Raw genomic sequence first — 27,757 nt, 5'->3', positions numbered from 1 at the left:
TTGTTACATCTCTGTGTCATTGGCTGACACCTGCTTATTCTTGCTTGTCAGTGCAAACCCACGCTGTGTGTAGACACCATCCGAATTCTACCAGAGCGCGGGACAATCTCTTTTGACATTGTCTATCTGCAGAGGATGCCTGCAGAACAAATCTTGTCCCTGCCTCCCATCACTATGCTGAGCTGTCAATGCAGGTATTGAAGTTACCCTAATCCATCTTCAGACCGTAGCAGATTGGGCTTTTGTGATGTCCTCTGCTTGCCACATTCCCACCCATCCCCCAGTGCCTTTGTTTTTCTTTCTTTTTTCTTTTCATGCCTAAGGATGGTTTCTGTAAAACTCAAAAGGTTTACTCTCCACCTTGTTTGTGTGTGTGTGTTTAAGTTCATAGAATCATAGAATAATAGAGTTGGAAGGGACCTCCTGAGTCATCTAGTCCAACCCCCTGCACTATGCAGGACACTCAAACCCTGTCGCTCATCCACTGTAACCTGCCATCCCTTAAGCCTTCACAGAAGTTCCTAATAAAGTTTCATTTAGGAGTTTCCTTGCCATACCAGTGCAGCTTCCTGCTTAAATTGCCAGCCCAGATATCGTTGAAAGTCAAGCCACGGAAAGAGGCGAAGAAAGGGATTGAGCAAGTCCAGGAAGGCAAACTGATTGGGTGGGGGTCTGAGGGTTCATGAGTGGCCAAGATGAGAGGGACATGTCAGGAACTACATTCAGATAACACATGTGTCAATAGGTCACTCATGTGTCTCTGTGCGCTTGAAAATGTTGAAATTATTGTCATACAGTGTGTGAGGATAGAACAGGCTTTCTCAGCCCTGGGGTTTCTTGATGACCCTGGAAGGGTTTCCCGAATGGGTGGGAGTTAATTAATTTTTAATATCTTTTTAAAATGTGTCACACATTTATTATGGTCATGTTGATCCCCCCCCACCTCAATAACCAATGATGGGCCTGGAGGGGGTGGGAAGGGCCCCAGGTGGGCACGTCCACAGCTCTGCTTTGGCAGCCGATTTGCTTGCAGCCTGGGAAGTTTCTCACTGGGGGGGGGGGGTCAGGGAGAGGGAGCTGCGGCCTGGTGGTTGGAGACCACTGTTCTAAGAGAACAATGTGGAGGAGGAGCAGGGAATCACACCCAGTTCTTCCGAGGGGAGTCCGCCGCTCTTAATCACTACACCGCACAGGAGGATAGGTGTTAAAATGCTGCTGCTGCTGCTGCCTGGTTTCGTATCCAGTAGTGATTGCTAGATGTTTGCACTTTAAATCAAAGAAGATGAATGTTTGCTTTTGGAGATGGAATGATTCACAAAACACATATGCCTCAGGATTCACTGAACTGTGGTCCAGATCTTGCCTGTCGCCTTCCATGCTATGATGGGTTCATGAAGCTTCTCTGGGATTCAGAGATGGCCTGTACAATCGAGTGGCGGCAACCCTAGTCCTGTGCCTGTCCAGTTCCAAGCCTGTTAGAGTCTTTCCCCGGGCGGGGGGGGGGGGGGGAGGAGCCTTCTGAAAGGCTCTTGCTTCTGTGAACTCGGCATGCCTTGCTGGTGCCCAGCGCAATTCACTTGCTGTTCTTGCTGGAAGGGCTTCTTGTTCCACCGTAGATTAAGACCGAAGATCTGCAGCCAAAGATCAGGCTGGGTGGTTCTAAACCGGTCTGTGGAATTCGGCCCTTGTGTTCTTTTGCGCTTGGGTGAGCTGGGTTGTTAACACGGCCCGAGTGAGCCTTCGGGAACCGTTCGGCTGAGGCTCAGTCACTGCAGCAGCAGCAGCAGCAGCATCAACAAGAGTCGGCTTGCTTATCGCCTCCCCCCGCTTTGTAGTTGGCTTTGTAGTTGGCTCAGGCGCAGGTGGTAGCAGCGGCATGGGAGGAGGAGATGGGCAAGCTGAAGCCTGTCGTTGCAGCTGCTGGCTGGGTCTAAGCAGCCCCAGTGCTGCTGTTGCCACTTCTGGGAGCGTTCCCTGCAAGCTTGATGTCCAGGCTCCCCCCCCCCTCCCCAACACATACAAAGTACCCTGATTTGGCAACCACAAAACCTGGGTCCAAAAGACATGTTTATGTCATTTACCATAAGAGTGGAACTTCCTAGTCAATGCCCAGACAATGTAAATGTTCCATGTAAATGTTCTATATGTTTTATGCAAACTGCCTAGAGCCATAGGGAAGGGCGGTATAAAAATCTTAAATAGATGATAGATAGATAGATGATAGATAGATAGATAGATAGATAGATAGATAGATAGATAGATAGATAGATAGATAGATAGATAGATAGATAGATAGATAGATAGATAGATAGATAGATAGATGATAGATAGATAGATAGATAGATAGATAGATGATAGATAGATAGATGATAGATAGATAGATAGATAGATAGATAGATAGATAGATAGATAGATAGATAGATAGATAGATAGATAGATAGATAGATGATAGATAGATAGATAGATAGATAGATGATAGATAGATAGATAGATAGATAGATAGATAGATAGATAGATAGATAGATAGATAGATAGATAGATAGATAGATAGATAGATAGATGATAGATAGATGATAGATAGATAGATAGATAGATAGATAGATAGATAGATAGATAGATAGATAGATAGATAGATAGATAGATAGATAGATGATAGATAGATAGATAGATAGATAGATAGATAGATGATAGATAGATAGATAGATAGATAGATAGATAGATAGATAGATGATAGATAGATAGATAGATAGATAGATGATAGATAGATAGATAGATAGATAGATTTTGCTTCTTGACGCTGCAGTTGCTTCTCCGCATCCTTTCCATGCCCAGCCGTCATGTCCTTTTGACCCTCTTAACGCGAATACTCCACTGAATTGCAATATGCCGCTTAGTTTCTTGCTTATTTAAAACATTTGTATGCCACCTTTCCACTGGGTCCTTCCCGTGGAAAGACATTCAAATCAATTTTCAAACAGGCACAAACACAAAATCAGCAGTTAGAAGCACACAAGGAGGAGGGTCAGTGAGAGTCTGCCGGATGAAAGAAAAAGGCCTTCATGAAGGAAGACAAAGATCAAAGAGGCTAGACAAATCTCCCTGGGGAGGGAATTCTTTGATTTTCTACAGAGTATGTTTAAGGCAGTCCCCAAGTAACCTCCTGTAAACACAATGAAAATAAATTAATAATGAAAAGCAGCCAAAGTATTCAACTAGGGTTGCCAACGTCCAGAAGAAAAGTTAGTTGCTTTTTACTACCTGAAGGTGTCTCAAAGCAGCTCACCGTTGCCTTCCCTTCCTCTCCCCATAGCAGACACCTTGTGAGATAGGTGGGGCTGAAAGAGCTCTAAGAGAACCATGAAGGCCCAAGGTCACCCAGCTGGCTGCATGTGGAAAAGGAGGGAGTCAAGGTCAGTTCTCCAGAACAGAGTCTGCTGCTCTTGACCACTACACCATCCTGGCTCTCCAGGTTGCCCCTGAGGACTTCCTCAGTAGATCTCTGGAGTACAGAGATCAGATCCTCTGGAGAAAATGGCAACTTTGAAGGGTCTATGGCATTGTACCTTGATAAGGTCTCCCCCCTCCCCAAACCCTGTTCATATCATTCTCCGCCCCCCAAATCTCCAGGTATTCCCTGAGCCAAAGCCGAAAACCCTGTATCAGCCAGCACCTCTGGCCCACTGTGACCCTTTGGATTTGTCTGTACACATTTTTCCAAAAGCTGCCTTTTCCTCAGGAAACTGGGACCCGAGGTGGGTAACGAAAATAGAACCGATGCATCACATAAATGCTTTTAAAGAAAACATTTAAATAGTCATAACAATTATTTAGAAGTCCAAGCAATTGTCCTTATGTTAACAAGCACTCTCCTAATGATCTGAAAGCCCTTCTAAAATATCTCCTCTGAAATGGAAGAAGACACGCAGATCTTCCCTTGTCCTCTGGAAGCCTGTTCCACAACAACACAAATGTCTGTGAAAACCCTCACAAGCTGGTGCTTGTTGCTTGTGCTCTCCCAGGGGTTAGACCCATCAGACGGCATTGCTGTTCTGAGCAGGGCTGCTACAGGGGCTCCTAGCTGGAGAGAAAACACTTGGAGGTATGGGAACTCCAGGTTCTGAAGGGCTTTAAAGATGAGCACCAGCCCCCGGAGTTGGAGTTGGAAACCAGGAAGCAGCCAAAGAGAGTCAAATGGGCACTATTCCTGCAACCAACCCCAACAACGGGTGTTGCATCTTCAAGGGCAGCCCTTTTCCAAATGTATTATAGTTGTTGAACCATACAGTTCCTTTTGCATTGAATATCAAGACCACATCAGCAGTCTCCCAGTAGGGGGGAAACTTATGGGTAAACCTGGTTTTAAAAACTGATCCAATAAGACTCCCTAAGGTCTATGCCAATCGACCTTATCAACCAACATCACTTGGGTCTTGCTAGCGTATTCCGGGTTGGCCATTGAATCACTGCAGTCAGGTACTGTCTGAGGATAGACAGTAACATTCAGTGGTATGTTTAGTAACATGTACATCTGGCTATCATCTGCATACATGGTGGACACTCACTGAATACACATACCTCTGAAAAGAGAGCACATCTTTATGGGATACCCTATGTCTGACCATTCCAAAAACTCCTAATTCAGATCTTCCTAAGATTACTGAATGATTGATGTGGTTGCCACATCCAGAAGGGCCCAGCAAGGAGAACTTCCCTCTTATCAAGCAGTATGTAAAGATTGTCCATCGATGCCACCAGGGCTGGCTCTGTTCTAAACGTTGACCGAAATGGGCAAGGGCACATCTGCATTCCATATATTTCTGTAATTGCCCAGTTGCCAACTTCTGCATAATTGTGCCCCAAAGGGGCACTTATTGGTTTTTAATTGAAAGTGTTACACATTCAAACTGTTACTGTGTTTTATGTTCTATATTCCCTGAGCTACAAGCTATGATTATGTAAGCTGCAAGCACTTATTGTAAACTGCCCTGAACCATAAGGAGGGCAGTATCTGTTCTACTATATATTTCTAGTAAGGGATTGGAGGAGTGTTTCTCATGGCTTAAGTGCCACTCAGCGCTTAACACCCACTCAGGGCAGCTGTCCCGCCCCTGAGTGCCTCCTCCTCCAACTGGCTTGCCTGTGTGTCCAGCAGCCAGTCAATCGCTTTCCATCCCTCACCCCTAACTACCCCCTCCTCCTTCCACTTCCCTCTGAGGATTGGAGGCTGCAGATCCCCGCTGCGTGAGAGCTGCTCCTGCCAGTGAGTTCCATGGCTGGGAGTCTGCAGACTTTCCACACCCTGGGGGGAAGGAGAGGCCATCTGCAGAGTTCTTCCACCCCACCCCCATTCTAGTGCCTGTTGTATTCCTGAATGAAACAAGTTTTGTCCCCAGTAGAAATAACAAACAAACAGATTGGAAACTCATTTTATTAGCCAATGCTTGAGAATAAAGAATAGCCTTTATTAATAAAGATCTAATTATGACCTCTTTTAAGGCTTTAGGAAGAATTTGCTTGTCCATGGAGAAGTTCACAGTCCTCCGGAGCTCTTTGTTCAGTGACTTGTTACGAGTTTTTAGAAAGCACAGTGGGCCAGGGTACAAGTGACAGATCATGCCTTTGACAGAACCCAGAAATCCTGATCTGAAATGATCCAACTAAAAAGAACCAGATGGCTAAACAGACCCCAGTGCCACATGGCCTACGGATAGATCGGAGTCCAAGTCAGAACTGCACAAAAATGTGACAACTAAGAGCCCAATTTCTCTCCATTTGTGATTCCATCTTAGGAGCCATCAGAGTCCAAATCACCTGGAACTCTCTTGCTATTACAGTTGATCTCCAGGTAACCAAGATCAGTTCTCCAGGAGAAAATGGCCTTGGATAGTAGACTCCATGGAATTATACCCTGCTGAAACCCTGCCCTCCCCAGTCTCAACCCACCCACCCACCTGAAATCTCCAGGTCTTTTCCAACCCAGAGCTGGCAACCCCATCTTGAACAGTTGAGCTGAACTTGGTTCCACCTCCACAGTGCTGTCTCTCAGCCCCCTTTCCTCCCCTCTTGCCACTCTGCTCAACAGCCCTCAACCTCTTTACTCTTCAACTCCTCCCTGAACAACACAAGGAAGCAAACCGGGATTCCAGCATCCGAGGGCATTTCAGGTCTCAGGTGCTCTCATGGGGTTCTGGGTTTTTCTCTTTGTCTTTTTAACTCAATTTCCATGATGGGAAATCCCCATGCGCTCCCAAGAACATCTTGTCATTAAATTGGAGCAGGAGCCTGCCAGGGTTTCCCCCCCACACTTTTATTTTTTCTTTTAGTATAAAATAACAGGAGCCGAAGGCATTTTTTATAAGGGAGAGGGGGAACCGGAGGGGAGCAATCTTCGGCACACAGCTCCTGCAAATATCACGGGTGATAAGCCAGCGGCTAAGGGCGGGAACAGGTTCGCAGAGAGCAGTGGCATTATTTTTTAATCGCGTCTGGTGCCACTTCCTAACAAAGAAGGGTGGCTTCAGGGTGAGCCGGGGGGCGCTTCTTTTGTTAGTTGGCCAATTGCCCGTGGACTGGAACAGCCAGCGTACCCTCGGGGGGCAGATCCTGCCTTGCCAGATCAGAAAGGCTGGGACCAGTCCAGGTTGCTCAAGAAGCAGGCCGAGCCTAGGTTCCCTCCAACACCTTGGGGCCTCCGTCTCCGACAGACAAGAAACAGTTGATCTGCCAGAATTCAGCTTGGCAATCCGCTTTTCATAAATCAGAAGTTTATCGCGATCACGCTTAGCATTTCTCTCGCACTTGCAGGGAGCAGAGTGCTTCACATCTGTAATCTTGTAATTCTTACAGCAGTCTTGAAAAATAGACCGGTGTACTTACTTAACCCCTATATTTCTGATGGGGCAGCAGAGATTAAAAAGTCGTTTATGTGAGATTATCCAGCAAGTCCGTGGCAAAAGCAACATTTGACCCTGGCCTCTCGGGTGACGGCCACTGGGGTCCTCTAGCTCCATGAGCTTAGCAGTGCAGGAGAAGGCTTTGCTGTAACTGGAAGGGGCCTCTAAGCCACAATTTCAATGGGGCACCCAAGAAAGCTAGATTTGAATGGTAAGAGAACTTTGCCTTGCTATCCTAAGTCAAACCAAAAGAGCATGCAGACATAGACATAATATAAGGACTGTCTACTCTTCGTACTAATGGTCCACATGCTGAGATCTCCTTTAAAGGTCTCCTTCATGTGCCCCCCATCTTCAGAAGTCAGGCAGGTCCTTTTCTGTTGTGGCACCTCCCTTATGGAGTTTCCCCCCTTCATCCAGTCACTCTCATTTGTTTAAGGCCCAAGCAGCTTTATTTTGAAGGCTTTTCATGATGATTAGGGGCCCTGCACTTATTTACCATTCATGTACAGCCTTAATACATGTGAATGTGGATCCTGAAAAATCCACTAACTGGATCACATTTGTACTAGTGGTGTACATGGACGGTACATACACATATTGCCCCTGTTCACACAACAAGGCAACCATGAATATCAGAAGTCATCTACAAGTGGCCAGTGGGGATCTGGTACAAACAGTGGTCAAATCTTTCATCTCTGATCAGTATTGACCCATAAACAGAACACATGCTTGCATATAAAATGAGAGTCTCAATTTGTAAAGTGACTACTCCTGGCAGGGACTAAAGCATTCTGGGTACTGTTTTTGATGAGCTGGGGGGGGGGGGGAGGAGAATCAGGATGAGGTGAGTAGCCTTGGCAAGGCTGAACGGCCAAACAGTTACAAATCCCAGTTCGGTTTCTCTAACGTTTTGCAGGAAATCTTAGGGTCATCAGGGATGGGTGCTGAAACTTGGTCTGGGAGGCAAATCCTGCCCTATTGAATATTCCCATGTTTCTTCCCCTCTCTTTCTCCCGACCTCATATTTTGATCTCTTTGCATTAAAGAGAGAGAGTGTGTGTTTCATGCAAGGATTCGCAGGCAGTCCCCGGGAAGAATGAGAGAATCCTGGTGCAGTTCTGGTGAAAAGAGGCGTCATTGGGTGCTGAACAGTTGATAACAGCCTGGAACGGCTTTGTTTGCCTGGGCTGCCTTACCCTGGAGTTCATTCCCATCTCTGCCCTCTTTCCTCTGTGACTCTCATTAACCATCAGCCCTTCGCTCTTATCTGAAATAACAGGGAACTGAACCATTCTGCCTCTTGGACGCAAAAACACCAGAACTGGCAGCAACCCTGCTGGGTGCTAAATATAGATTGCAGCAGCAGAAACTGAGGTGTGGCTCTTCTTGGCAATGGGTACACCTGGCCTGCAGCATCCTTAAAGCAACGCCCTAAAGTTGGGCATTGGGAAGGATTCTCTTCTGCTTGCTTTTTGCCATTCTGCACTGCAAGGGTTCTTCGACTGGAAAAGTATCCAATGGTGTGGGGAGAAATCTCTTGGCAGGTGCTTCTGGCTTGGCTCTTCTTCAAAGGAGAGGGTTAAACTTTGGCATGGTGGCAGAACATAAAGGCCTGTGTGTGTGTGTGTGTATGTGTGTGTGTGTGTGTGTGTGTGTGTGATTTGCTGCATCCCAATCCAGTCTGACTTTTTCCCTATCTTCCTTTGCTGTCTTCCTGCCATTTTTCCTGCCACTTAGAACAGCAGTGGTGTTTAGTTGCAGATTCGGGGTGGCAATTGTACCAGCTGCTCCTATACTCGGCAGAAAGAGCTTAGTTGCATGTGGCAGCTGATAGTGGCCTCTAGCCCACAAAAACGTCTGCCATAAAAAATCCATTCATCTTTAAGGTGTCACTCCCCAACCCCATCTCTGCTGTTTGCAGGAACAGACTGTAATAGCTACCCTGCTAGGAAATTAGGAAAATACACATTCAGACACCTTTTCTTAAGGTGAAATCAATTTCAATAATTAGTTTATCTCCTTAGATCAGTGGTTCTCAACCTGGGGGTCAGGACCCTTTTGGGGATCAAACGGGTATTTTACAGGGGTCACGGCAGGGCAAGCAGCTTGGTTGGGGGGGGAGCATCTACACAACAGCCTTGCGAGGTAGATTGAGATAGAGTGTTTGTCTGTCTGGAGCAGTGGAAAAGAGTGAGATCGGCATGGTGGGACAAGAGGCAGAACTGAACTGAGAAACCCCAGGGGGGAAAAATCAGTTTATATACAATCATGAACAATGGATCTTCATGCCATTGGTCAGTTCCGGTTTAATTTCTATGAAAGAACACTTGCCTAATTTTATGGTTGGGGTTCACCAGAACATGAGGAGCTGTATTAAAGGGTCACAGCATTCGGAAGGTTGAGAACCACTGCCTTAGCTGTTACTTCTTCATTATGCTCTTTGCTAATTTACTGCTCAGCCCTCTTCCTATTTGTGTAGACTGCTCACTTCCCTTTCGTTGTATCTGAGGAAGAGCGCGTGCACGTGGAAGCACATACCTTACACAAAACTTGGTTGGTCTCAAGAGTGCCACAGGGCTCAAACTTCGTTCAAGAATTATCGCTCAAGTATTAGATATGCAGTTGGTTTTCTCTTTCTGCAAAGGGGGTGGCACGTATGGATCACCAAAGGCCAGTTTGCACCAGGGCAAAATCTCAGGGCCTGCTTTGTCTAGGCTAGCAATAAAAAAGACCCTTGGATGTGATGGGGGAAGTGAGAGGGGGCTTGCAAAAACCCTTCCTCCAAGACAAAACCAAGACAGAGACCAATTAAATTTGCACAGGCGACTGAGCATTTATCAAAAGCGGGGCATTTCTGTCGCCATCCAAAGGGGGCTGGCTGTAAACCAGTGACCTGAATCTGCTACATGTTTCAATAAAAGTTTCCCTGGAGGTATTGAGTTGGCTTTTGAAGGAAAAACAAAGTTCTGGATGTTTTTATGTTGGCCTTGAAGGATCAAGAATCAAACAGGGAAATGAAGGTTTTCCACCCCCACTCCCACCCCACGGGTGGCAACTAGGGTGGCCAACCTCCAGGTGGGACCTGAAGATCTCCCAATATTACAATTGATTTCTAGACATCCGACATTAGTTACTGCAGATGAAACAGCTGATTTGGAGGGTTGTCTGTATGAAATTATATCCTGCTGAGACCCCTTCCCTCATCAATCCCCACCCTGCCCAGTCTCCACCTCCCAATTCCTCCAGGTATTTCCCTACCCTACTGCAGGTCTTTGCCTACCCAGAGCTGACAGCTCCCGGGGATCTTTGCTAGGGTTTCTACTGGACTGGGGGAAGGGGAAGCACTCTGCCTGGTTATGCACAGAGCTCACTGGAACATTTCTGACAGCAGGAGAGACTTCCTGGCTTGTGGCTGAGGAGGCCCACTCAAAGTACAGAACCCAGGGTATCCCTCCCCCTCCCCAGTCTCGATCATGCTATCCAGATATGCATGATTCAAAAACAAAAGCCACGTAATAACTTTGTATAAGGGGCAATCAAAATGGCACAAAACAACTTGCAAGCTTTAGAGTTCTCCGTAGCTCTTCATCAGACTGTGGTCTTCAGCCTTATCTTGCCAGCTGAGCAGGTATGCAGAGGCAGGGTTACGATGTTGGAATGCATGCTTTTGGAACCAAGAAACAGACAATGGAGGGACCATGCTTAAAAAAGAAAAACTAAAAGTCTGCCAAATCTCTGTAATGCTAAACAATCCCTTCCTCATTTAATATCCAGCCATTCAAGGAATCCAGAGAACTCAAAAGACTGCAGCCTGCGTTGCAGGCTAGTTTTCTGTGTGCAGAGAACATTACACAAGAGTCAGACTTTAGCTAATGTACCACCTGAGCAGTATTTCACTGTAACGATGCCAATGTGTACTCTGTGTGGGTGTGTGTGTGTGCAGACACACACATTTGAACTGGTCTCTTAGCAGACAAAAGAACCAACCCTTCTCTAATTTTCTGAAGATTAAAATGTGAACCAAACTAATTACTTTTCTTTTGAAAAGCTGCCCCCATGCAACATGTCTGTTTTTCCAGCAAGAAAATTGATTCATAATTGTCCGTTAATTCTTTATAGCCTGTAATTTGCAGAACGCCAACAACAATAACAACCCACTCCAGTGTATTGGGAAAATGCGATGGGGCGGTGAGGGATGAGGAGGAAAGAGCAGGGCAGAGGAGAGAGAGCCTGCCTGACCATCAGGGTCTGGTGGACTACACGCAGGGCTAGTCAACCTGTGGTCCTCCAGGTGTTCATGGACTACAATTCCCATGAGCCCCTGCCAGCTGGCAGGGGCTCATGGGAATTGTAGTCCATGAACATCTGGAGGACCACAGGTTGACTACCCCTGGACTACAGGATGGTACCATCCACCTTTCAGTGCTATAAGGACCAGATTGCATGGAGTAGAAATAAACTAGAACCTGAACCTTCTGGTAGAAATAGGAAGCCTCATTTGGCCCTGTGAGTCTTTCCTTGGTGCAGAGTGGTATCCCTCTGTCTGTTTGTATCTCGATGGTAAGAAACAAATCTTCTGCTTCACCGAGGAGGACAGAATGCTTTTCAGTTTAGAAAAAAAATGCAGTGCACAGTGAACGGCACAGAGATTTGTAGAATTATGCATGGTGTAGAGAAAGTGGTTAGAGAAAAGTTTCATTATCCCTAAAATACTAGAATTTGGAAGCACCCAGTGAAATTGGATGGGTGGTAGCTCCAGGACATCTTCATCCCATACGTACTTAAGACATGCAGATCCCTACCACTAGATGTAGGGATGGCTTTTAGGTTAAGGTAAAGGTATCCCTTGTGCAAGCACCGAGTCATGTCTGACCCTTGGGGTGATGCCCTCCAGCGTTTTCATGGCAGACTCAATACGGGATGGTTTGCCATTCCCTTCCCCAGTCATTACCGTTTACCCCCCAGCTAGCTGGGTACTCATTTTACCGACCTTTGAAGGATGGAAGGCTGAGTCAACCTTGAACCGGCTGCTGGGATTGAACTCCCAGCCTCATGGGCAGAGCTTCAGACTACATGTCTGCTGCCTTACCACTCTGCGCCACAAGAGGCTCTTTGCTTTTAGGTTAGATGTCTTTAAAAGCAGAAGGGAGAGAGAGAGTCAATGGCCATTAGCATTGCAGGTAACTAGAGCTTCCATTTTTCAGAGGCGATGTAACTTTTCAGCACCAGTTTGGGAAGGGGCTGGTACCATGTCCTACTGAACATCTAGCTGTCTACGGCAGGACATGGGATGCTGTATTAGTCTCATCCATCAGGGTGCTTCATAGATTTGGCTGCACTCTGTGCAGCTCCAGAAAAACTCAAAATCTGTGCTAAGAAAAGTGTAATTCTGTAACTTGTATTAATCAAACCCATGAGCGGACTGGGTGCAATTTCTTCCGTTGCTACAGTGCGTGGACAGAGCCATGGAGTGTCACAGATTTTCTACCATTCACTATTCTCCTTGAGAACAAAAAATAGAGGCCCCAGGGAAGTTGGTCTGTCAACGACTAAAGCTAGGGCTTTCTCAGTCTTGGTCCCACCTGGGGGAGCTCCCAGATGACATCAGGGCCCTGCTGGAGCTAAAACAATTCCACAAGGCCTGCAAAAAGGAGCTCTTCCACCAGGCATTTGCTCAAGGCAAGTAAACAAGCCACCAACCATTAACCAGAAGCTCCCATCGACTGCACCAACAGAAGAACGGAACCACAATGCAGACAAACTAAATTGTTGATTGTCAAATAACACTGTTTTGATACACGTTTTCACTGTTAAATGTGTTTGTAGTTGAATCAAGAGGTTTATTGTGGTGTATTGCTTTGTGAGAGTTACGGTGTAAACCACCCTGAGCCGAAAGCGAGGGCGGCATATAAATATAATTAATTAACCAACCTCTGAGTGCTGAGGAATGATGGGGGACTGCAACCCTTGCTGTGTTTTGTTAGCATGTCAAGACTTGCGATTGGCCAGTTTCCCGGCTGAAATCAGGCATATTTTCCCATCTCTGAAGGAGAAGGGAAATGAGGTTCCCTGTTTGAGAAATCATGTCTTTTAAATCTAGTAGGTTCATAGCCTTAGCAGAGATTCCAGTAAATTTTAAGGCTATAAAGATGATAAAAGGCATCAGGAAATAGTGAATAATAATAATGCCAAGGATTGGGGGGGAACTTTTAAACGGAAAGACAGTTGTGGTCCTTGGCTTAAAAATTGGTTGAAGACTGTCTTGGGATATGAGTTTGTATATGATTCATTTGGTTCAATTCGGAAAAGACAGGGAAAGGAAGAGGAAAGATTATTAAACTGGGAATATTGTGTTTTTCTATTATATCGGAATAATTACTTCCACCAGGATCTTCCTATGGAAATGCCGTTTGGGGATGCATAAGTGGATTGGATCCAGTCTGGTTAGTAATGAATTAGTAGCGAAGGGGGAGGGGGAACGGAAGCTATGCATAATGGAATAATGGGTTATTTATGGGCATAGGTTGGTAGAATTTGTAATGCATAATTGATAACATGCATTGTGTAATGAGCTGTGAAGAGAAGCAAAATTATAAATAAATAACTTTGCAACCGTAAAGATCCGCAAAGTGGATGGGTGACTGGGAGGGTGGAGTGGGGAGTTGGCAAAGAAGTGGTCATGGAACAGAAGCTTTTTCTTGTGCAAGATGAAGCTGGAGGACAAGTTCCCCCTTGATTTGCTTTCCTGTTCACATGTAAATAAATCTCATTGTCCTTGCCATATTGGAACTGCCTAGCAAGGTCCCTTGTGCTGCACAACTTGAAAGGGGGGGGGGTCCTGTCAATCAGCCTCCCAATCGCCAGGCACTCTGGCAGTTCAGAAGTCCCACCTGCTGGCCTGCATCCCAGCTGTTTTTAGCCAATACTAAGCAGCTCCTCCATCCCCCTTGATGACGAGGCCCAGATCTTGAATGTCGAGACAGGGCGGCTGGAACAAAGGAGTCCCACTGCATCTACAGGAAGGAAGTCTGACCCCCTGCTGACCACGCTTGGCTTTAGTCACTATGTGCTAACAATCCAGCAGGCACTGCACATATGGAAATCCAGAATGAATTTCGGGGATTCACAACCACCACCACTCTCCAGAACAGGGGTAGTCAAACTGCGGCCCTCCAGATGTCCATGGACTACAATTCCCAGGAGCCCCTGCCAGCAAAAGCTGGCAGGGGCTCCTGGGAATTGTAGTCCATGGACATCTGGAGAGCTGCAGTTTGACTACCCCTGCTCCAGAATATCAATACGAAGGCAGCTTCTGGCTTTAAAAGGGAGCTGCCCCATTTGTGGAGGAGGGGGTTATCAATGGCTCACGGTCATGATAGCTAAGTGGAGCCTCCATGTTCAGAGGTCGAGTACCCCTGCTGGAGGAAGATAACAAGGAAGCCCCTCAGTGTTGTGCTCCGCTTGTCGGCTTCCAGGAGCATCTTGCCACCCACTGCTGGAAACAGGACTGTGGTCAGGGTGATCCAGTGAGGCTTCTTAAGGGAGTTGATTAGGAGTGCAATTGAATATTTTCCTGTTTTCCCAGTCTCCAAAACTGCCTTGTGGAACTGGGCTGTAGTGTGCACATTCTGGGCTGCAGTTCACTTTGGCAGCAATTGCTGGTTTGAAACAATTAATTTTTCATAAGCCCACATTAATGTGCCTCCCATTCCATCCTACAGCAGCTGCATTTCCCCCGGATTTGTGCTTAACATATGAGAAGATTTGCTGGGTCAGATCAATAGTGACTGCCAAATGCCTCTTGGAAGCGCAGAAGAAACCTTCCCCTACTATTATTCCAAGATCCAGTGCCCCTGAACAAGGAGGCTCCATTTATCAATTAGTGTAAATAGCCACAGATATCTATATTCCACGAGTAGGAAGCAACAAGTTCCGTAACTTAATTGTATATGTTTTGTAAAATATGACTTGTGTTTGCTCATTTTTAATCTATGGCGTATCCATTATATGGGGTGCCCTCAAGTTCTAGTATTTGGGGAGAAAAAGGTCTCTCCATCAACTCTTCCTTCACCATTTATAAATTTGTAACCCTCTATCGCAGGCTTTCTCAACCAGGGTTTCATGAAGCCCTGGGGCTTCTTGACAGCCCCGGAAGGATTACTCAAATGGGTGGGAGTTAATTTATTTTTATACATTTTTAACATTTGTTAAACATTTATTTTTATTTATTTATTTTCATGACTTACACCCTGCCACTCCTGGCGAGGTGACATTTATTTGTATGCTTGTTTGCTTGTTTGCTTGTTTATATGTTAATGTATATACCACTGCTCTCAAAGACTCATCGCAGTTTAGAATAAATGAATAAAAGAACAACCCTTAGAATCCCCGGACATAAAAGACATAAAAGATGGCATCCCCCATCTCCTGCAGTCCAGAGCTTTTTCTTTAGGAGCGATTTAATATTAGGCCATAGATTTAAAAGGACCATATATGGCCATGTTGACCCATCCGGCCCTCCCAAAATAGCCACTGAAGGGCCTGGAGGGGGTGGGAAGGGAAAGGGCCCCAGGTGGGTGTGTACACAGCTCTGCATCCCAACAACATTCTGCACGATCTTGCCACTTCTGGGGTTTCTCAAAGCCTGAAGGATGTTTCAGAGCTTTCTCAATGGTAAAAAAGTTGAGAGAGGCTGCTCTATCGCATCTTCTGTTATGATGACTCTTTCCTAAACTGAAAAGCCAGCCTCTTTAGCCACTGCCCCCCTTCAGGAAGGCCGCTGATTAGCTGGGGAGCGTTTCCCATACTTCTTCTGGCTCCTTCAGTCATCCTTATTCGGTACTGGAGCAAACCGAAGTGTTCGCGTCAGACTGCAGCTGCGCCGTAGATTTATGTCAAGGCATTGCAAGTAGCGATTGCCTGATAAGAGAGCAGAGTTGTGTCGCTCTCCCGTTTCTAATAGCGTTTCAACTGCTAGTCTGAAGAGGCCTCCTTATCAACAGCCCAAATAGCAAGTTAGGTCGGGCTGTGTTTGTGTGCCGACAGATGCTCCCGAGAAGTTTCCCCCACGTGCCTACAGGGAGAGATTCACACCCAGCATCAGGCAGGAGAGTCGTGAGTTTCTGTGAGGCTAGATGTTAACCGGGGAAAATGCATTCCAGTGTGAGGTTGTTTTTTAAAAAAAATGGGTAGATAAATTGAACCTTTCTCTCCTTCCCACCGCTTGCCAGCTGTCTGCGTCCCCGCTCCCGTTGCCAGTAGGAAATAATGAACTCTAAAATTGATATGAGGTTTAAGAATTCCAAAGCGGGGAAACAGAATGTTCCGAGCCGTCCGACAGGGGTATAATATCGAGTCCGCTTCTGTAATATGCCTCTGTGCGTATCCCGAAAGAGCTGACTGTACAGCCTGCAAAACGCGTCGGTAGGATCATTCTGAGATGGGAGATGGTATACCAGTGGGAGAAGTCACAGGCATGAGGAGAAATTAAGAAGCGAGACTGCAATAATTGACAAAGAAAAAGAAGCAATGCTAGAAAAGGGAAGGGAAGGGCTGATGCATAATTCCAAGCCATTCTTTGAAATTAAGAGGGATGTGAAGACAGGAAATCCTGATCTCAGGTAGCAAGGGTCAGGTGAGTCCCTGGAGGGACACTGTCCATCCCAGATGATGACCCCACAGCCTGACTTGAGAAGAGGCAGCTCCATATGTTCCTCTGCTCTGTATATAAAGTGGGTTCTGGGCTAAGTTGAAGCATCTCAAGAGTTGGGGAAAGCATTTTCCTGCTTGAGACCCTGGAGAGCTGCTACTGGTCAGAGCAGACCATGCAGGTCAATCATACCCAGGTTGTCTGACCTAGCATTGGTGCTATTAGGTAGCAGGGTTTCCCCCCTGCTTTCCCACAGCATTATGGTGCTACTGTGTGCCTCCCATCTTTCCCCCCTTCTTTCCCTGTGAGCTTTACCAAGGCCGTTTTGCTCCTAAGTTTTGAGAAAGTTCACTGCCAAACTGGGGTGGCACCCATGTAGGTAGGAAAGCCTGCATTTTACTGGTCCCATTGTCATCCACACCATTTCCACTGCCCCAGGCACCCAAGCTCAACCACAGGAGGGCTTTAAACAAAATCACCAGCTAATGTATTGTTAGTGTTATAACGTAATAACAACCTGTCCATCAAGCTCTCTGAATTCCCATCTTTCATTTAAAAAAAAAGCCTCTCGCCCTTTTCATTGGGAAGATATACCTTTCCCTTTATATCTCCACAAAGAAACGCGCTGGAGACATGCTTTTAAAAATAAAACCTGGAAACTGAGAGAACCTGATAAAAGGATAGTGATAGCATCATAACACTGTAATTAAATGTCAATTGCAGATTTTTTTAAATGAAAAAGCTCTCTGGAGGGAAAGTGATGGCCATAGGGTACTAAAGCGGGGGAAATGCTGGGAAACCTGCCATGTGGAACCTGTGCTGCCCACTTTACTATGTCGGCAGCCACAGCAACAATGGAGAGACCACACAAGCTTGTCTGTATACGGAAAACACCAGGCTGGAAGGGCCAGAGTTCTGAGTCAGGATCCGGCAACTCCGTGCCAGGTAAACTGCAGGCACAATGTCAACAATAACAGCCATTATTTTCATTGCTTCACATGCTCCAGGGTAAGGCTTTGGAGCGGAAAACCAGTTCTGCAGCAAAGGCTTTGCAAACATTGGAAGGGGGAGTGGGGGGGGGGGCAGGAGGTGAGGCTATGTGGAGTAAGAGGCACAAGCTCCATTGAGACAGGAGAGTGAGGTCTGGAGGCATCCCCATTCCCGAGAGAGACAGACAGATGCAAGATGCGGCAAGGTTTTGATATGTTGGCTGGCCAGAAGATACCACGTGAAAAGGTTTCATCACTGTCCTCTCCAGTTGTGTCAACAATGAGGAGGTGGAGGAATATTTTTGTAGGGTGGATTGTGGAATGATAAATGATGGAATCGGGGAGGGGGGGTGTCCGCTTGGCAAGCCACGGGGAAATTAATCCTGGCTGTTAGCCCTGACTTTCCTGCTTGCCGATAAGCGGGTGGAATACAAATCCAGAGGAAACCGAGAACTCAGCTATCTTTTCTTTTCCTCGCGTGGTGGAAGGACGCTGTGAGCAATGTGTTGGAGAGGGCAGTACTCCTCAGGCAGGAAGATGCGGCTCTCGGCCAGGTTGTATCAGCTTCTGACCTCTGGGGGGATTGCCTCTTCTGTGGCTGCTTTGTGAGTTGTTCCTTCCGAGCCTGGCGTAGAGTTGCACTTGAGTTGCCTTAGGTGTGGGCACTTGGGGGTAAGTCCCACTGGGCTGCGTGGAGCGTGTGTGTGTAAAGTGTGTTGACAAGCTGCCATCGACTTATGGCAACCCCGTAGTATTTTCCAGGCAAGAGATGAGCAGAAGTAGTTTGCCATTGACTGCCTCTGAGTAGTAACCCTAGCCTTTCTCAGTGGTCTCCCATCCAAGTATAGATTCTACCAAGGAAATCCCAAGCACGTAATAGAGAGGCAGCGTGGTGTAGTGGTTAAGGACCGCGGCTTCTAATCCGGCAAGCCGGGTTTGATTCCCTGCTCCTCCTCCACATGCAGCCAGCTTGGTGACCTTGAGCTAGTCACAGTCCTGTTAGAGCTGTTCTCACTGAGCAGTTGTCAGAGTTCTCTCGGCCTCATGTACCTCACAGGGTGTCTGTTATGGGAAGAGGAACAGGAAGGCCCCTTTGAGACTCCTTCCGGTAGAGAAAAGTGGCATATAAAAACCAACCTCTTCTAATATACAGGTTTGTAGCCTTGATTTTCACATGGAGTTTGAGGTATTTAACAGCTTGCTAGATACTCTGGTATAATGGTTTTTGTTTACTCTTTTCTGGTATTGTTTCAGGACAGGGTAGAGCAGGGGTAGTTAACCTGTGGTCCTTCAGATGTCCATAGACTACAATTCCCATGAGCCCTGCAAATGCTGGCAGGGGCTCATGGGAATTGTAGTCCATGGACATCTGGAGGACCGCAGGTTGACTACCCCTGGGGTAGAGGACAGAATTACTTGCAAGAGCAGCACCATTCCAGGAGGTAGCCTTTGCATATATGTCTTTTCACACAGGGATCTGTCCTTTCTGCTGTAAGTGAATAGGATGACCTTCATGTTCGGGAACATCAGAGCACATGAGGGCCTCTGGATTAATGCATGTGACTTTTCTTACAATACACGCTATAACCACCAACAATGTTCTCTCAAAAGACTAAAGAAATCCAGGGAAAATATAAGAGCCCTGCTGGATTAGAATCAGGGTCCATTGATTCTGTCATTATTTGATTACCCTCAAAATTTTGGGGAGCCCACAAGCAGGTCATCAAAGCATTATCCTCTGAATCAGGTCAACCGCTTGTGAACGTAGCAAGTAATTTTTAGCTGTCTTGGCAGATCATAGAACGATCACAAAAATTATGTCGGCCAGTGGCTACTACATGACATTGAAAAGGAACTCCGGGTATAGAGGCAGTGTATCTTGGAGTGCCAGAACAAACAGGAAATGACCATCAGCATGTCCTGTTTGTGAAATTCTGGGAAGGAGGATAATGCCAGTTCAGCAGAATCAAGTGATGCAGGTTTTTTTTTTTTTTTTTTTTGTAATGCTGGTCCTCGGCCAAGAGCACATTTGGAAGACCATTCTAAGCGTTACTTCATGGTGTATTATCTTTCTGCCATCCGTAACAGTGGGGGAAGGTGGCCTGGCCGTATCAATTTTACGTGTGGGGGATCCCAGGTTCAATCCCAGGCACCCCCAGTTAAAAAGAACAGACAGTAGGTGACGTGAAAGAGACTGAGACCCTGTCAGAGCAGACGATACTGACTTCGAATTTGCTTATTTAATGGTCTCTTACTCAGGATAAGGCAGCTTCAGGCTTTCAGTTTGAAGAAAGGTTTACTACTGAATTCTGCTGAAAGTACTGATCCTGAGATCTAGTGTGGCATGAATGCTGGACGTTGCCGGCTCAGGCTTGAATTCGAATCCCTGATCAGCCGGGTTCCAAGGAGTATACGTTGTATCACAGCTGAGCTGGTAAAATGGGGGAAGGAAGCTGGCGTATGCTGCATCTTGAAGAAGAAGAAGAAGAGTTGGTTCTTATATGCCGCTTTTCCCTACCCGAAGGAGGCTCAAAGCGGCTTACAGTCGCCTTCCCATTCCTCTCCCCACAATAGACACCCTGTGGGGTGGGTGAGGCTGAGAGAGCCCTGATATTCCTGCTCAGTCAGAACAGTTTTATCAGTGCCATGGCGAGCCCAAGGTCACCCAGCTGGCTGCATGTGGGGGAGTGCAGAATCGAACCTGGCATGCCAGATTAGAAGTCCGCACTCCTAACCACTACACCAAACTGAAGAAGAGGTGGGATAGACCAATGGTGCAGGTTGGTGGTGTTGGGCCCGGGGACAGGGAGCCTGGTTTTGAAAGCGACGGTTTCATGGACAGACCTGCGGGAGAGAGGAGAGCTCTCGACTAGAGTCCCTTCTGGGCCCCTGACGCCAGACGCTTCTCGCTGCTCTGCATTTAAGCGGAATTACTTTGGAAAGTGCTGCTGGCTGGGATTTACCTGCCTGCTATAAAGCAAGTTGAAATTAAATAAGAGTGGAAGCGCCAGCAGCAACAGGCCTATAAATTTACATGGGAGGTTATCCTCCGTGCGAAAGAGACTCTCTTTTTAAAACATATATATATGTATGGATTGAACAGTTAACGTGCCCCACACTCGTAAGTGTTTCCATTGAGAAGCCGAAGCTTTTAATGCCGCCTGCCTAAATTTACGACTCGGACCCACCGTTCGTCTTTTTAAGGGCCCTATTACAGAGCCTGGGCTTTGTCTGACGATAGGGGATAATTGACCCCGGGGATCCAGCCGCCATCTCTTCTCGGCTTGCAGGTTTTGCAAACGACACGGGGCTGGGTGCGCTGCAGGATTAAGGAATGGGAAATTTTGTCAGATTGCAGCCTTTGGGGATGTGGCTTCCCAGCAGCCTGAGAAACACCCTTGGGGATCAAGAGGATGAGCCTTAGGAGAGGGCAATATACAAATGTGATTAATAAAGAATAAGATAAAATAAATAAATCTGTGAAGCTGACATCTCATGATAGTACAACTGCCGATCCAGTGCATTCAATTGTGGATGGAAGGCGGGGGGACACATGAAATACACTCCTGGCTCAAGAGCATGAAGTGAGCTGCCATAGCCTGCAGTCTGACAGGGGTTACAAACTGCAAGTTCCCTAAATTCTCCCTGGGATTCCCTGATGTATTTTTTGCCAAAATACTTGATTTCTCAAAGATCAAGAGGCTGGAGAGCACCCTCTGTACGACAGAAGTTTGGGCTTTTTAATCTATGAAAGACAAGGGCCAGATACGATAGGGAATTATAAAATTGTGGACAGAATGTGGGAAGTGGAGAGAGATAACTTTCCTCCCCAAATAGTAGAGCTTGTCTGCAATTGTAGAACAGTGCATATAGTTTCTTCTTCTTCTTCTTCTTCTTCTTCTTCTTCTTCTTCTTCTTCTTCTTCTTCTTCTTCTTCTTCTTCTTCTTCTTCTTCTTCTTCTTCTTCTTTAGCTGGCAATTGGTTTGTCCGCTCAGCCAATACGCTGCTGTAGGTGCCGCTGGATTTTTCTGCCTTGTTTATAATATGTTTCCACTCTTGGCGATTGGTGGCAGTAGTTTGGGCCTTGTGGATAGTCAGTCGCTGGTTTCTAAGGTCTTTCTTGATCTGTTTCAGCCATGTTTTCTTTGGCACCAGTTGTTGGCTCTTCCATTCAGTTGGTTGTTCTTGCCAGAAGAATTGATGAGGCGGTCTGCTGGTGTTCCTTCTGCAGATGTGGCCAAAGCATTGCACTCTGCGCTTTTGGATTTCTTCTTTAAATAGCAGCTGTTTGTCACATCTTGTATGAATTGCCTTGTTTCTATTAAGATCGCATAGAGAGACACCCAGAATCTGCCTCAGGCTTTACATTTAGAAGGTCTCACGTTTATTTATGTCATGTTTTAGTAAAGTCTGTGATCCATATAGGAGGATTGGCAGGATTAGTGTCCAGAAGAGATGATCTTTGGTCATGAGAGATGCTTGTCTTCTTACAAAGGCACCATTTGAGTGTAGCAAAGGCTGATTTATTTATTTATTTATTTATTTATTTATTTATTTATTTTCCACCACTCCCTAAGCAGCTCTAGGCGAGTCACAATGTCTTTAAAAACCCATTAAAAGACTTAAAATCCATCACAACATGGTGGAAAAAAATCCCCTTCCTACCCCTTATTACTAAGGAGGGTGGAAAGGAGGTCCAACGATGTTCACTTCAAAAACCCAGGGGGCAGGAGATGTACCTCGCCAACCCCAGCCTCAACCATAGACCTGGTGGAAGAGCTCCGTTTTGCAGGCCCTGTGGAACGCTGGAAGATCCCGCAGGGCCTGCAGCTCAACTAGGAGCTCATTCCACCAGGTAGGGGCCAGGACCGAAAAGGCCCTGGCCCTGGTTGAGGCTAGGCACGCTTCCCTAGGGCCAGGAACAACCAGTAGATTCTCACCCGCAGAGCACAAAGGCATAGGGCGATGTTGCGTGGCCAATCCTATTGTGGTATTCTGTGGTAGATGACACTTTCTTTTCTTGCATCAATGAGCATCAGTATTTAAATTCTTTGGCTTGCTCAATTTGGGCTCTGTTGAGGTATACTTTTGTCTGTGATCCATCTGTGGTTATGACTTTGGTTTTGTTCACCTTTATTTTTAAGCTGTAAGATTGGCTAATGTAGGCAATGTCATAGAGCAGTGGTCCCCAACCTTTTTATCACCAGGGACTGGTCAACACTTGACAATTTTACTGAGGCCCGGGGGGGGGGTAGTCGTTTGCCGAGGGATGTTGCCGCCACCTGAGCCCCTGCTCCACTTGCTTTCCCGCTGGTGCCCCTGAATTCCCACCGCCCGCTGGGGGGCGCTGCCAGCAGCAGCTGTGCAGTGCCACACCGAGGGGGAGCCCCAGCCATGGCAGCCACTGGAGAGCCAGCGGCAGAGAGGCAGGGCAGCCCCCAAGGCAGCAGCCGGGGAGTGGGACAAGGAGGAGCCACGGCCCGGTACTGACTTATCCACGGACCGGGGGTTGGGGACCACTGATGTTAGTAGCCTCTGTATCTCTATTGGCAAATATGGCACTATCATCTGCAAACATTAGATCTGTCAGGAAGTTGTTTTGGCCATATTAAACTCGATGTCTGTTCTTTTCTCATAATGGCATCAACTAGAATGTTAAAAATTAGGGGAGAGGCCATTTCTCCTTGGCGGACTCCAGTCTAGATGGTGAACTCCTCTGATAGCTCATTTCAAATTCGTGTAGTTTATTGTTTACATTGCAATGGAATGGTCTCCCCACCCCATAATTTTGTGGGCTGGTTTAGTCTCATGGGGTGAAGTCTCTTCTTAGTATTGTTTGTTGGCTAGAAGTATAGACTGCATGAGCTCCCTTGTCCTGAAACTGGTTGTTCCCACCCCTTTATCTGCTTGTTACTAAATAGATGTTGTTTTGAGCACACCCATCTCAGCTGTGTAAATCTAGGAGCAGGAACCAGATAGTGTACTCTGACAGATGAGTGAAAAGGAACGTTTCACAGTGTCAACAGTGGTCCTGTCTTTTCTTTTGGTCTCCAGTACTGTTCGGGATATAGCGTACGGCCACTATTGGAACAGTTCCAGCCTCCTTCAGATTTATCCTTTGTGGGGAATTTAGGGGAGAACTGCAGGCTAAGGGAGTGGTTAGATTCAGGACAGACAAAAGGAAGCACTTCTTCAAGCAAGGCAACATTAACTTCTGGAACTCTTTGCTACAAGTTGTAGGATTGCCCACTTGCTTAGATGACTATCATTAGGACAAAGTCACTGAGCACAGGATCATCCTTGGCAATTTGGTACAACGGCTAAATGAAACCAGCTCAGAGGCAGAATATCTCTGAATGCCAATTGTTGTGGGTCAGCAACAGGAGAATCCTTGGGCCTCCATGCCTCCTTAGAGGTCTCTGCTTGGAGGTCTCTGCTTGGTCACTTTGGAAAATGGGATGGATCTTTGGCTTGATCCAGCAGGGCTGCTTGTTCTTATTTGAGCCTGCCATCCTTGTGAACAGACTAATGCTACTATTTCTGATCAATCTTCTTTTTTTGGGGAGGGGGGGGCAGGGAGAGATGCATATTGACTCATCTGCCCAGGGACTCTAGCACATTGCCTGCACAACCCACTTTCCTTCAGGTGCATCATAAAGGGGGAGATCAGCCATGGTGGGCAATGTTGCTGTTCAGAGAAAACTGTTCAGAATTGGCAGATTTCCAGGTGGAGAACCTCTTTGACTGGCCTCTGGGGAACTTCAGAGTCCTCTGGGAGCTCAGCTTGGCAACCCAGTGCTAAACAGGCCAGCCTTGCATCCATGCACTGGTGTCCAGGTGGTGGTTTCAATGCCACTGAAATCAAGGCCATGACTGCACTAGGCTGTTGTTTCTCCAGGCAGGAAATAGCAAGCAATCCTTCCTGCAAGGAGGGTGGGGGGGGATACAACTAAGGGCTGCTTCGTCCATTAGATGATGGGAGGGAGAAACAAGCAGCAATGATCATTCTTCGCCTTTGTCTCTGAGGACATTTACGGAAAAGACAAATGCAACTGTTTTGTTCACTGGAAAGTGTGGAATGGGAGAGCACCGGCTGGGATGCATTAGCCGCTTGGTGGGGAAGGTCCTGCAATTCTGATGGGTGAGGAGCTGAAGCAGCAGCCTTTGGTCAGTGGGCGGGATGTGTTTTTTAACTCATCCATTTACAGTCCCCTAGCTGTCACTACACACTTTGCACACCATTTCTCTGTAGTTTTCCAGGATGGGTCTATCCAAGACCCCGTGTGAGCCCCTCTTCTAGCCAAAACTGAAGGGGGGGAAAAGCACAGGATGTGATAATTGGCCACAGAGTTCTCAGAATGTCTGCCTTCATTTCTGAATGGGGTTGGGGGGAGGGGGATTCTAGCCTTCATGTTTACAAAGATGTGCTTAGAAATATCTGGGCCATGTGAGCGGAAATCTTGGGCGCTATCAGAGCTGTCGAACCGTGGCATGGGACCAGGGTTCTTGGAGGGTCCCATCTGCTCCCACGACCCTAGCTATGTGTTGGTGCCTTGCTTTGCAGGCCTTGTGTTAGTTGAACTGAGGAGGACTTTTTGAGCTGGGACCTCTGAACTGTGGAACATCTTGCCCCTTGAAGTTTGTCCATTTCTTCAGTTCTGACCTTCTCCAGACTTGGCAGGACTCTTTTCTAAAAAATGATTTTCACTTTCACTGCAGGTTGTTGTTTGTTCTTATTGTAACTGGCTTCTTTTTGAGAAACTGCTATATGTACATATTTGTGCTGGTGGTTCTTTTTACAAAAAAAAAATACATACTGAGCCATTTTGAGAATTATTTAGAAACGAAAGGTAATGTACTGTTTCCCTAAATAAATAAAATATTAATCCCAGAGGTCCAGTGGGAAGAACACTGGTGCCCAGTATACCTTTTAAGATGTGTAGCAAAATTGCATAAAATGGTAAAAAGATTGCGGAATCAATGACACCCAAAGAGCAGCCGTGCAATTCAGATGTTCTTGGTACAGAAGATGATTTACTTGGATGCAGAATTTGAATTTCTCCTTTATTCCACCCCCCTGCTCTTTTTTTAAAAAATAAATCTTTTAAATTCACAATATACACAGCCCTGGGCATATTGAATTTTCCCACTCATCAGAGCAGTCTGTGGAGTATCTAGGGAAGCCCAGCATAACTGGCAGGGAGCACTCTGGTGCAGCAAGATATTCCGTTTGTAGTCTGGTGTGCTGCTTGCACAGTAGCCCTCCCCCTCCCACTGTGGAGTTGAGATGGCGTGTGGGAAATGAAAAGGGGCCAAGGGCAGGTTAAGAAAGTTACTGATGTGCCCCAGTGGGAGCGGAGTCTTGCTGCACCAAGGGTTCACCTTGTGGCACTCGGCACACTGGAGGGGCTGTTTCTACAAAAAATAAAAGTGGTGTTGGAGGATCCTCCTACCTATTTACTGGCCCTTTAGAAGCAGAGATCCAAATCGAATTGCTGAGATCGTTTGTAAATACCCGCCACGAGCCTGCTGGGGAGTGGCGGGATATAAATTGAAGAACAACAACAACAACAACAACAACATTCTCTTATTGGCTTGCTGTAGCCACCCCATCCACCTCTAAAATGAGGGTCTTTCTTATGTAGCAAGGATCCTTAGAGAGAACCGAATAGCGGCCCAGGACCCAAATATATTATGTTGCAGATGTGGGATCAGATTCCCTGTGGGATTGGGACAGCAGTGGCTGTAGGCAAGCCCTCTCCCCCTGCAATGTGTCCCCTGTCAAAGAGGCTCTGCTTAGCTGCTACCAACCATTGCAGTTAATGCCAGGTTTCACCCTGAAACATACTTTATAGCCAGTTCCATTGCTACCGACTAGGCCTGGATTTGTCTGACCGCTATACTGCCCAATGGCTTCTATTGAAGGCTGAAGAAAGTCCATGAAATCAGGACTTGAAATCAGCTCTGACCCATTTGGTTCCATCCTGATAACACCCAGAGGGCCACCCAAAGTGGCCACCCAAAGGGTACAACCCAGGAATTTCCCCTTTTGTTCCCAGCAAGCTGTCTCTCTTTTCCCCATCTGCAGTGTGGGTATGATAATTCTGGCCTACCTTTCAGGGCTGTTGTAAGATTACAAGACTATAATGTATGTAAGGTGTTTGGGGACACTAGATAATACATTAATAATATTCACAGTGACTTAAAAAAAAGAAAGTAGATTCTAAGAGCATAGGGCATTTACCATCCCAGTAGAACTACAGGTCTGAAACGGTATGACCCTTTATACTGGCAGCTTAAAAGAGCTTGTTTCCAAGCTCTCTAAATGTCTCCATTAATATTTCTGTCTGCAAGAGCCCCACTGGATTCACGAAAGCAGCCCAGTTCCCCCCCCCCCCCCTGTCTTCTCTCTGTATTCAAAGCATGCTGGAGCTCCCAGCCTCTCTTCACAGAAAGGTGCCCCCCCCCCCCCAGCTCAAATCTTCCTTTGCTCTCTCCCTTGCTAATTACATTCGGTTTCAAGCAGATGTTCTAAGGTTAACAAGTGTCTGTATTTTGGGAAGTCAAAGTCATGAATTAAAAATTGTTTCATGCAAACTTTTGCCGACCTTGGAAAACAGCAGAGGGTTGTCATCCCCCCCCCTGCCCCCCAACTTAAAGAAGGGGAAAATGTAAAGTTGAGCAGCTTGAAAGAACAGATCCTGGGCCCGTCTCCGATTCATTCCCTCCTCCCCACCCGTAGCACAGTCACTAAGAGTCTCTAACACCTTTTAAGTTGGCATTTGGGGGAAGGGGATTCAACCACCCCACCCCCCTTCCCTTCAACTAATGGAAAAGTTATTTTTCTTTTGTATAGTGCAGGCAAACTGAAGGGTTTTGAAGGTCTTCCAGGACTGTGTGAATATCTTATGGCTCCTTGTGGAGCAGGATCCGGAAGGCATCCTGGTGTTTGAAAAGGTCTCCTTGAACCAGAGATGTGAACTGGATTCTTGAGCAAGGGGGAGGTGGAGGAGAAGGAATCAAGTCTTCCCATTTGAAAAGTGGGGGAGGCCAAGGGGGCTGGACGGACCTTGCCAGGAGGCTCCTACAGGTGACTGCCGAGGACGTCTCCACACAGGGAACGGTGCATGTGGGCAACATCAGAATGGTTCATGAAACTCTTTTGATGCCAGGCTCTTTGCCGTGGCCTGTTTTCCCCTCCCTGTGTCTGGGATCTCAGGTT

The 27,757-nt window shown here is 46.7% G+C and overlaps 1 protein-coding gene across 10 annotated transcripts in view; it reads left to right on the top strand.

Moving 5' to 3' along the window:
• Window positions 1-27,757, top strand: part of DAB2IP (DAB2 interacting protein) — a 256,241-nt gene that overhangs the window by 128,366 nt on the left and 100,118 nt on the right. The window contains exon 1 of one of the 10 annotated variants that reach the window (XM_077306784.1): window positions 17,761-17,781. The exons of 8 other annotated variants lie outside the window; for them this stretch is intronic. Coding sequence is in view for 1 of the 2 variants with exons in the window: in XM_077306782.1 (XP_077162897.1) it covers window positions 18,036-18,088 (53 nt within the window). In the remaining variant the exon portion in view is untranslated. Of the gene's footprint in view, window positions 1-17,760; window positions 17,782-17,959; window positions 18,089-27,757 lie in introns of those variants that run through there. One more of the 10 variants, XM_077306782.1, reaches the window with a different exon arrangement.

This window comes from Paroedura picta, chromosome 12 (assembly GCF_049243985.1).
Source record: "Paroedura picta isolate Pp20150507F chromosome 12, Ppicta_v3.0, whole genome shotgun sequence".
Lineage (NCBI taxonomy): Eukaryota > Metazoa > Chordata > Lepidosauria > Squamata > Gekkonidae > Paroedura > Paroedura picta.
The sequence above is the reverse complement of the archived record's forward strand: the minus strand, read 5'-3'. Positions and strand labels throughout refer to the sequence as shown.